Here is an 11463-nt window from a genome sequence, read left to right as displayed (position 1 = left end):
ACCCCCCACACACACACATTCATACCTATGGACAATTTGGAGTAGCTAATGAAGCTAACATGTTTTTGGAATGGGGGGTCGGGGGTGAGGGGGGCATCGAACCTGTGTCTCTTAGCTATGTGAGACATATTTCCACACCTCAGATTGGGTGGGGGGGGGGGGGGGGGTAGCTCTCAAGCAAAAAGAAAAATGACTGCTTCCAGATGAAACCAATCATCTTCTGCCTTCTCCTGCTCTGGGTCACGGGGTCATGGGGTCACGGGGTCACACCGCCTGGCCCGACCACCCATCAGAACGGGGGGGGGGCACACATAGACTTAAAAGCATCTACAATGTCGTCTACGTGACATTTTCTTTTTATTAATACCTGCTTCCTATCGATCACTAAGAACGGTCCAATCAGGCAGCGTCACTGCTTCATCCTCAATGCGGATTGGCTGTCTCCCTGGCGCCTAGTCCCGCCCCCGACTGTCAGGCTGCTGGTGCACCGAGCTGGTCCTCTTAACTTTACATCACATCATCGGATGCCACTGACGTGTAAAAGTCCACAGCGTCGCGTTCAGACGTGCATGGAGTCCGCATATCCACTCCGAGGCGTCGTCACTTTTGCTTTCGCTTTCCGCGATGAAGCGCAGTCATGGCGAGGAGTAGCAAGTCAGCAGCGGCGAGGACCCTGGAGGATTTGACTCTGGACTCGGGTTATGGTGGAGCCGCGGACTCCTTCAGGTCTTCCAGCGCGTCGCTGTGCTGCTCGGAGGCTCATGGGGGGAACTGCTGGCAACTGACGGACTCCATGCACAGCCGGAACAACAGCCTGGATACCGTCAACACGGTCCTGGTGGAGGACGCCGAGATCCTGGAGTGCACCGGTGCACAGTGCGCTAAACTACCCGAGCTTGACGATGTGCCGTGGAGCCTCGCGGAGGTGGCCAGAGCCCTGAGCAGGGACGAGGGCTCCAGCCCGCCGAGCTCGCAGAGCCCGCCTCAGGACGTCCTGCTTCGGCTCTCGGTTCTGGTCAGCCGGGCCCTCGTCAGGGTCGCGAAGGAGGCGCAGCGTTTGAGTTTGCGCTACGCTAAATGCACCAAATACGAGATCCAAAGTGCCGTCAAGATGGTCCTGTCGTGGGCCGTGTCCGTGAACTGCATCGGGGCTGCACTCGGAGCTCTGTCCCTCTACAACATGACCACGGAGGAGGACAAGTTCAGCCGCGGCAAGTCGGTGCGCTGCGGGCTCGTCTTTAACGTGGGTAAATTCTTCAGGTGGATGGTGGACGGCAGGATCGCGGTACGGATCCACGACCACGCAGCCATCTACCTGGCCGCCTGCGCGGAGAGCCTCTTCCGGGAGATCCACGCGAGGTTGCTCCGCAGTGCGCTGCTGGAGAAGGACAACGGCGTCCCCAAGTTGAGCGTGGAGAGCCTGGAGCAGGCCGTGGGCGGCGATGCTGAGCTGTGGGGGTCACTGCAGCCCTGGCAGCACCTCATCTGCGGGAAGAATGCCAGTGGTGAGTACCAGCCAATCACAGGGCACATATAGTCAAACAACCATTCACACTCACATTCATATTTGGAGTCAAAGCTAATTAACCTAGCATGTTTTTGGAATGTGGGAGGAAACCGGAGTACCCGGAGAAAACCCACGCATGCACGGGGAGAACATGCAAACTCCACACAGACATAGCCGAGGGGGGAATTGAACCCTGGTCTCCTAGCTGTGAGGTCTGCGCGCTAACCACACGACCGCCATAATAATCATAATATTATTATATTATTCATTAGCCTATTATTATTACTATCATTCTTCTTCTTCTTCTGATTATTACTACTACTAGTAGTACTAGTACTAGATGCTGGTCTAGATGCTGGTCTCGATGCTGGTCTAGATGCTGGTCTAGAAGCTGGTCTAGATGCTGGTGTAGACACTGGTGTCGACGCTGGTCTAGATGCTGGTCTAGATGCTGGTCTAGATGCTGGTCTATATGCTAGTCTAGATGCTGGTCTATATGCTGGTCTAGATGTTGGTCGAGATGCTGGTCTAGATGCTGGTCTCGACGCTGGTCTAGATGCTGGTCTATATGCTGGTCGAGATGCTGGTGTAGATACTGGTGTCGATGCTGGTCTAGATGCTGGTGTCGACGCTGGTCTAGATGCTGGTCTAGATGCTGGTGTCGACGCCTGTGTCGACGCTGGTCTAGATGCTGGTCTAGATGCTGGTCTAGATGCTGGTGTCGACGCTGGTCTAGATGCTGGTCTAGATGCTGGTGTCGATGCTGGTGTCGATGCTGGTCTAGATGCTGGTCTAGATGCTGGTCTAGATGCTGGTCTAGATGCTGGTGTCAACGCTGGTCTAGATGCTGGTGTCGATGCTGGTGTCGATGCTGGTCTAGATGCTGGTCTAGATGCTGGTGTCGACGCTGGTCTAGATGCGGGTCTAGATGCTGGTCCAGACGCTGGTGTCGAAGCTGGTGTCGACGCTGGTCTAGATGCTGGTCTAGATGCTGGTCTAGATGCTGGTCTAGATGCTGGTCTAGATGCTGGTCTAGATGCTGGTCTAGATGCTCGTCTAGACCAGCGTCTAGACCAGCGTCTAGACCAGCCTCTAGATGAGCATCGACACCAGGTCTAGATGCTGGTCTAGATGCTGGTCTAGATGCTGGTCTAGATGCTGGTCTAGATGCTGGTCTAGATGCTGGTGTCGATGCTGGTGTCGATGCTGGTGTCGACGCTGGTGTCGACGCTGGTCTAGACGCTGGTCTAGACGCTGGTGTCAATGCTGGTGTCGACGCTGGTGTCGACGCTGGTCTAGATGCTGGTGTCAACACTGGTCTAGATGCTGGTCTTAACGCTGGTGTTGATGGTGGTCTAGATGCTGGTGTCGATGCTGGTCTAGATGCTGGTCTAGATGCTGGTGTCGATGCTGGTCTAGATGCTGGTCTAGATGCTGGTGTCGATGCTGGTCTAGATGCTGGTGTCGATGCTACAAATGCTGATTCTGCCGCCGCTAACCCCCCCCCTCCTTTTATACTTTTCACCCCCCCTCCCCGGTTCTACTTTTCCCTCCCGTGCTTTGGAAGTAATTGTGTTCAGGCTTTAGGGCTGCTTTACTGGCAATACATCACACAGCTCTCTAATACTCTAATACTCTAATACTCTAATACTCTAATACTCTAATACTCTAATACTCTAATACTCTAATACACGCTTGTTGGGTTGATGGATGGAGCAAAACCGCTGCTGTGGCTCTTCTTGCAACAGGTTTACATAATGGAAGGGCCCCGGGGGGACCCATGGGGCCGTCATCCATTATGCAGAACAGCGTTAAAAAAAAAAAACAAGCCGGTTCTCAAGTGAGGCAGATAAACCGAGAGAAAGTTTGAGGGTCTGGACTGAATCCATGCGTCATCAAACCACGTTTGTTTGTTTGGTCCGAGTCTCCAAAGCTTTGCTTGCGTTTGCATCTTTCTTCCCCGCGTACGACGTTCCCACTTCACTTCACTTTCCCACCGGGATGCATCCTTCAGTCCGGCTGAGTGGCAGGATATGCTGCCGGGTGTCCGACCGGGTCAGAACTGTCACCCTGCAGGCTTTGGTTTGTGACGGGGCAAAGAGGGCAGATGTAATATTTGGGGATTGGATGTGGTTGATGACTGTGGCTTTTTTGTTGGGCTGGTGGTCTAGATGCTGGTCTAGATGCTGGTCTAGATGCTGGTCTAGATGCTGGTGATCTTCACGTCTGACTCGTTGTTCCTGTGCGACGTGAACAAACCCGACAATATCGTCGGTACCTTACGTTATAATGTCTGCTCTCACCTGCTGCATCGTTTTCCGTAATGCCTCATGGAGCATATGGTGGGCCTCCTACGCACACACACACACACACACACACACACACACACACACACACACACATCAAGATGTCAGTGGCTCCTCTCCCCACATGAGTCAGTGTTAGTTGCAGGTGGGTGTTGGGTTTCCCTTCTATGGCGGTGGTGTCAGAGTCAGAACAGGAAACGTAGAAAAGTATTAGTATTAGCATAGCGACTCTTTAATATAATATACGGGAAAAATGTAGCATAATGTTGAAATATTATATTATATTATATCATGCCGTTCACATTTTTAACTTATCTTTTATACATTTTAAGAAATTTTAGTTTTTGTGTTACTACCCCAACCTTCCATAAGTGGGTCAAAAATGACCCGGTCAGGTTGTTTTCTTGAAATATCTTTGTAATGAAAATTTTCATCATTTCATATTCCAGGTATTCCTCAAAAATCATATTTTTGATATCATGCCATTCACATTTTTAACTTATTTTTTTATAGATTTTAAGAATTTTTTGTTTTTGTGTTACTACCCCAACCTTCCATAAGTGGGTCAAAAATGACCCGGTCAGGTTGTTTTCTTGAAATATCTTTGTAATGAAAAATGTTTATAATTTTATATTCCAGGTATTCCTCAAAAATCATATTTTTGATATCATGCCGTTCACATTTTTAAGAAATTTTAAGAAATTTTAGTTTTTGTGTTACTACCCCAACCTTCCATAAGTAGGTCAAAAATGACCCGGTCGGGTTGTTTTCTTAAAATATCTTTGTAATAATTTTTTTTTATAATTTCATATTCCAGGTATTCCTCAAAAAACATGTTTTTGATATCATGCCGTTCACATTTTTAAGAAATTTTAGTTTTTGTGTTACTACCCCAACCTTCCATAAGTGGGTCAAAAATGACCCGGTCAGGTTGTTTTCTTGAAATATTTTTGTAATGAAAATTTTTTTATCATTTCATATTCCAGGTATTCCTCAAAAAACATATTTTTGATATCATGCCATTCACATTTTTAAGAAATTTTAGGAAATTTTAGTTTTTGTGTTACTACCCCAACCTTCCATAAGTGGGTCAAAAATGACCCGGTCAGGTTGTTTTCTTGAAATATCTTCATAATGAAAATTTTCATCATTTCATATTCCAGGTATTCCTCAAAAATCATATTTTTGATATCATGCCATTCACATTTTTAACTTATTTATTTTATAGATTTTAAGAATTTTTTGTTTTTGTGTTACTACCCCAACCTTCCATAAGTGGGTCAAAAATGACCCGGTCAGGTTGTTTTCTTGAAATATCTTCATAATGAAAAATTGTTATCATTTCATATTCCAGGTATTCCTCAAAAAACATGTTTTTGATATCATGCCGTTCACATTTTAAAGAAATTTTAAGAAATTTTAGTTTTTGTGTTACTACCCCAACCTTCCATAAGTGGGTCAAAAATGACCCGGTCAGGTTGTTTTCTTGAAATATCTTCATAATGAAAATTTTTTATCATTTCATATTCCAGGTATTCCTCAAAAAACATATTTTTGATATCATGCCGTTCACATTTTAAAGAAATTTTAAGAAATTTTTGTTTTTGTGTTACTACCCCAACCTTCCATAAGTGGGTCAAAAATGACCCGGTCAGGTGGTTTTCTTAAAATAACTTTGTAATAAATTTTTTTTATAATTTCATATTCCAGGTATTCCTCAAAAAACATGTTTTTGATATCATGCTGTTCACATTTTTAAGAAATTTTAAGAAATTTTAGTTTTTGTGTTACTACCCCAACCTTCCATAAGTGGGTCAAAAATGACCCGGTCAGGTTGTTTTCTTGAAATATCTTTGTAATGAAAATTTTTTATAATTTCATATTCCAGGTATTCCTCAAAAAACATGTTTTTGATGTCATGCCATTCACATTTTTAACTTGTTTTTTTATAGATTTTAAGAAATTTTAGTTTTTGTGTTACTACCCCAACCTTCCATAAGTGGGTCAAAAATGACCCGGTCAGGTTGTTCTCTTAAAATATCTTTGTAATAAATTTTTTTTATAATTTCATATTCCAGGTATTCCTCAAAAAACATGTTTTTGATATCATGCCGTTCACATTTTTAAGAAATTTTAAGAAATTTTAGTTTTTGTGTTACTACCCCAACCTTCCACAAGTGGGTCAAAAATGACCCGGTCAGGTTGTTTTCTTGAAATATCTTCGTAATGAAAAATTGTTATCATTTCATATTCCAGGTATTCCTCAAAAAACATATTTTTGATATCATGCTGTTCACATTTTTAAGAAATTTTAAGAAATTTTAGTTTTTGTGTTACTACCCCAACCTTCCATAAGTGGGTCAAAAATGACCCGGTCAGGTTGTTTTCTTAAAATATTTTTGTAATGAAAATTTTTTATAATTTCATATTCCAGGTATTCCTCAAAAAACATGTTTTTGATATCATGCCGTTCACATTTTTAAGAAATTTTAAGAAATTTTGAGAAATTTTGAGAAATTTTAAGAAATTTTAAGAAATTTTTGTTTTTGTGTTACTACCCCAACCTTCCATAAGTGGGTCAAAAATGACCCGGTCAGGTTGTTTTCTTGAAATATTTTTGTAATGAAAATTTTTTTTATAATTTCATATTCCAGGTATTCCTCAAAAAACATATTTTTGATATCATGCCATTCACATTTTAAACTTGTTTTTTTTATAGATTTTAAGAAATTTTGTTTTTGTGTTACTACCCCAACCTTCCATAAGTGGGTCAAAAATGACCCGGTCAGGTTGTTTTCTTGAAATATCTTTGTAATGAAAATTTTTAAATAATTTCATATTCCACGTATTCCTCAAAAAACATGTTTTTGATATCATGCCGTTCACATTTTTAAGAAATTTTAAGAAATTTTAGTTTTTGTGTTACTACCCCAACCTTCCATAAGTGGGTCAAAAATGACCCGGTCAGGTTGTTTTCTTGAAATATCTTCATAATGAAAATTTTTTATCATTTCATATTCCAGGTATTCCTCAAAAAACATATTTTTGATATCATGCCGTTCACATTTTTTACTTGTTTTTTTTTTATAGATTTTAAGAAATTTTAGTTTTTGTGTTACTACCCCAACCTTCCATAAGTGGGTCAAAAATGACCCGGTCAGGTTGTTTTCTTGAAATATCTTTGTAATAAATTTTTTTTATAATTTCATAATCCAGGTATTCCTCAAAAAACATGTTTTTGATATCATGCCATTCACATTTTTAACTTGTTTTTTATAGATTTTAAGAAATTTTAGTTTTTGTGTTACTACCCCAACCTTCCATAAGTGGGTCAAAAATGACCCGGTCAGGTTGTTTTCTTGAAATATTTTTGTAATGAAAATTTTTTTTATAATTTCATATTCCAGGTATTCCTCAAAAAACATGTTTTGATATCATGCCATTCACATTTTTAACTTATTTTTTATAGATTTTAAGAAATTTTAGTTTTTGTGTTACTACCCCAACCTTCCATAAGTGGGTCAAAAATGACCCGGTCAGGTTGTTTTCTTGAAATATCTTCATAATGAAAAATTGTTATCATTTCATATTCCAGGTATTCCTCAAAAAACATGTTTTTGATATCATGCCGTTCACATTTTTAAGAAATTTTTGTTTTTGTGTTACTACCCCAACCTTCCATAAGTAGGTCAAAAATGACCCGGTCGGGTTGTTTTCTTAAAATATCTTTGTAATAATTTTTTTTTATAATTTCATATTCCAGGTATTCCTCAAAAAACATGTTTTTGATATCATGCCGTTCACATTTTTAAGAAATTTTAAGAAATTTTAGTTTTTGTGTTACTACCCCAACCTTCCATAAGTGGGTCAAAAATGACCCGGTCAGGTTGTTTTCTTGAAATATTTTTGTAATGAAAATTTTTTTATCATTTCATATTCCAGGTATTCCTCAAAAAACATATTTTTGATATCATGCCATTCACATTTTTAAGAAATTTTAGGAAATTTTTGTTTTTGTGTTACTACCCCAACCTTCCATAAGTGGGTCAAAAATGACCCGGTCAGGTTGTTTTCTTGAAATATCTTTGTAATAAATTTTTTTTATAATTTCATATTCCAGGTATTCCTCAAAAAACATGTTTTTGATATCATGCCATTCACATTTTTAACTTGTTTTTTATAGATTTTAAGAAATTTTAGTTTTTGTGTTACTACCCCAACCTTCCATAAGTGGGTCAAAAATGACCCGGTCAGGTTGTTTTCTTAAAATATTTTTGTAATGAAAAATTTTTATAATTTCATATTCCAGGTATTCCTCAAAAAACATGTTTTTGATATCATGCCGTTCACATTTTTAAGAAATTTTAAGAAATTTTAGTTTTTGTGTTACTACCCCAACCTTCCATAAGTGGGTCAAAAATGACCCGGTCAGGTTGTTTTCTTGAAATATTTTTGTAATGAAAATTTTTTTATCATTTCATATTCCAGGTATTCCTCAAAAAACATATTTTTGATATCATGCCATTCACATTTTTAAGAAATTTTAGGAAATTTTTGTTTTTGTGTTACTACCCCAACCTTCCATAAGTGGGTCAAAAATGACCCGGTCAGGTTGTTTTCTTGAAATATCTTCATAATGAAAAATTGTTATCATTTCATATTCCAGGTATTCCTCAAAAAACATGTTTTTTGATATCATGCTGTTCACATTTTTAAGAAATTTTAAGAAATTTTAGTTTTTGTGTTACTACCCCAACCTTCCATAAGTGGGTCAAAAATGACCCGGTCAGGTTGTTTTCTTAAAATATTTTTGTAATGAAAATTTTTTATAATTTCATATTCCAAGTATTCCTCAAAAAACATGTTTTTGATGTCATGCCATTCACATTTTTAAGAAATTTTAAGAAATTTTAGTTTTTGTGTTACTACCCCAACCTTCCATAAGTGGGTCAAAAATGACCCGGTCAGGTTGTTTTCTTAAAATATTTTTGTAATGAAAATTTTTTATAATTTCATATTCCAGGTATTCCTCAAAAAACATGTTTTTGATATCATGCCGTTCACATTTTTAAGAAATTTTAAGAAATTTTAGTTTTTGTGTTACTACCCCAACCTTCCATAAGTGGGTCAAAAATGACCCGGTCAGGTTGTTTTCTTAAAATATTTTTGTAATGAAAATTTTTTATAATTTCATATTCCAAGTATTCCTCAAAAAACATGTTTTTGATGTCATGCCATTCACATTTTTAAGAAATTTTAAGAAATTTTAGTTTTTGTGTTACTACCCCAACCTTCCATAAGTGGGTCAAAAATGACCCGGTCAGGTTGTTTTCTTAAAATATTTTTGTAATGAAAATTTTTTATAATTTCATATTCCAGGTATTCCTCAAAAAACATGTTTTTGATATCATGCCGTTCACATTTTTAACTTATTTTTTATAGATTTTAAGAAATTTTAGTTTTTGTGTTACTACCCCAACCTTCCATAAGTGGGTCAAAAATGACCCGGTCAGGATGTTTTCTTGAAATACCTTTGTAATAAATTTTTTTCATAATTTCATATTCCAGTTATTCCTCAAAAAACATATTTTTGATATCATGCACTATAAATACACACCCGACACATGTTTGAAGGTCATGGCGGTGAAGTCTCAGTGGAGGTAATGAGATCTCGCTCCGGTGGAAAAGAAATCACGAGCACTTCAGCGCATCCACAGTCTCTTGGAGCTCTGATAAGGATAGGCAAGAATAAAGAAAATCAATCAGTAATAAATAAATATAATAATAATAATAATAATAAAATGGCAAATAATAAAAAATTAAGAAACCACATATAGTTGGTGGGTAGACAAATTATTTTTTTCACATTAAAATGAACAAAGCATTATTAGAGCCCTGTAGACATGACAAAACACGACTATAGTCACATTTATACTTTTTTTATTTACAACATATTGCGCAACTGCAGCATCTTGAGACACATGCTAACTCGCAAACTAGACCGCTAGCGACCTAAACGGTAGCCTTCAAGTTATTTCCTTTCAACTTAAATCGCCAAAAAATTACCACTTCCACACGGATAGGGAGGATAACTATTAAGTTATTTAACCTTTAACATGAACATTAATCAAACGTAATAATTTTTTATCTGGGTACATGATACCATACAGCATACATATCAAACATTAATCTTTCATATCAAGGCAGGGGGCCTCAAAGTGGTGTCCCGCGGGCCAAATGTGGCCGAGCTGCAAGGCTTTGCCGGAGTATTCAACCGTCGATTTAGGCAACGTTTCCTTTGAAAATAGCTCTACTGGGTTTTTATGTGAGTTTTTGCAACCCTCTTGTGAGCTTAGCATGTGGTACAGATTACAACCGGAGAAGGTATAAGGCGGAGGCTCATGACAGTTTTTATTGCTAACATATGCTGCCGGGATGGAGACCCAAAACCGGCATGGTCGCCCCCCCCCCCCCCCCCCCCCCCCCCCACGGGGTGAAAAGATGGATTCACGTTTAGAATCATGAATGTCCAATACCTGAAATCTACGTTGAACATCAAGCCACGCCAAAGTACACGATACAGTAGTACTTTGTAGTTCATCAGTTCCAGAACTTGGTCAACCGTGGACTCCAAGTTGGAGTCCATGAAATACTTAAGAGGACAGACAACCTGATTATGACATTCATAACACGTATTAATAATATTATTATAGCCTTCACCGCATGAAATGAAAAACAACGGTGTCTGGTGCTTGTGTGTCTCCCCCAACATTAATAACACATATAATGTAATGCAGAGCTCACATCTTTCATTATATTTCAATGAATTTCAAATATTTGTCACCTTGGTTAGCATCGTGGATTTGTTCCGGAAAGGTCCAACTCTAACTGAAACGGATGCTAACTGAATAGATTTTTTTTTTTTCCCGCATCAGAAGTCCGGAATGCAGCACGCAGATGACTTCTATCTGTTTCCAATTGACGAGTAATCCTCGTCGTCCTCGAGGAAAAAAAAAAATCTAAGCCGAGGGCGGCTTTGAGCACCTCATCTCCTCGGCTGATCTCACTTTATGAGCTGCTGACTTTCTTAAGGACAAGGTGATGCCAGTCAAATACTGTAGTACACCGGGGGGGGGGGGGGGTCTCAAACACGCGGCCCGCGGGCCAAATGTGGCCCGCAGGACACTACTTTGAGGCCCCCGCCTTGATATGAAAGTTTAAGTTTGATATGGATGCTGTATGGTATCATGTACCCAGAAAAAATTATTACGTTTTAATTAATGTTCATGTTAAAGGTTAAATAACTGTTAATAGTTATCCTCCCTATCCGTGTGGAAGTGGTATTTTTTTTGGCGATTTAAGTTGAAGGAAATAACTCGGAGGCTACCGTTTAGGTCGCTAGCGGTCTAGTTTGCGAGTTAGCATGTGTCTCAAGACGCTGCAGTTGCGCAATATGTTGTAAATAAAGAGTATAAATGTGACTATAGTCGTGTTTTGTCATGTCTACAGGGCTCTAATAATGCTTTGTTCATTTTAATGTGAAAAAAAATAATTTGTCTACCCACCAACTATATGTGGTTTCTTAAGTTTTTATTATTTGCCGTTTTATTATTATTATTATTATTATTTATTACTGATTGATTGATTTTC

General features: G+C 39.2%; 1 protein-coding gene across 2 annotated transcripts in view; it reads left to right on the top strand.

The window, feature by feature from the left end:
* Positions 1-519: 519 nt before the first annotated feature.
* The window catches only part of btbd11b (BTB (POZ) domain containing 11b), a 49470-nt gene continuing 38526 nt past the window's right edge, over positions 520-11463 (top strand). For both annotated transcript variants that reach the window (XM_058088147.1, XM_058088146.1), the window contains exon 1: positions 520-1505. In XM_058088147.1, the coding sequence (XP_057944130.1) occupies positions 638-1505 (868 nt within the window). In that variant the 5' untranslated portion in view covers positions 520-637. The remainder of the gene's footprint in view (positions 1506-11463) is intronic.

This window comes from Doryrhamphus excisus, chromosome 11, assembly GCF_030265055.1.
Source record: "Doryrhamphus excisus isolate RoL2022-K1 chromosome 11, RoL_Dexc_1.0, whole genome shotgun sequence".
Lineage (NCBI taxonomy): Eukaryota > Metazoa > Chordata > Actinopteri > Syngnathiformes > Syngnathidae > Doryrhamphus > Doryrhamphus excisus.
The sequence above is the reverse complement of the archived record's forward strand: the minus strand, read 5'-3'. Positions and strand labels throughout refer to the sequence as shown.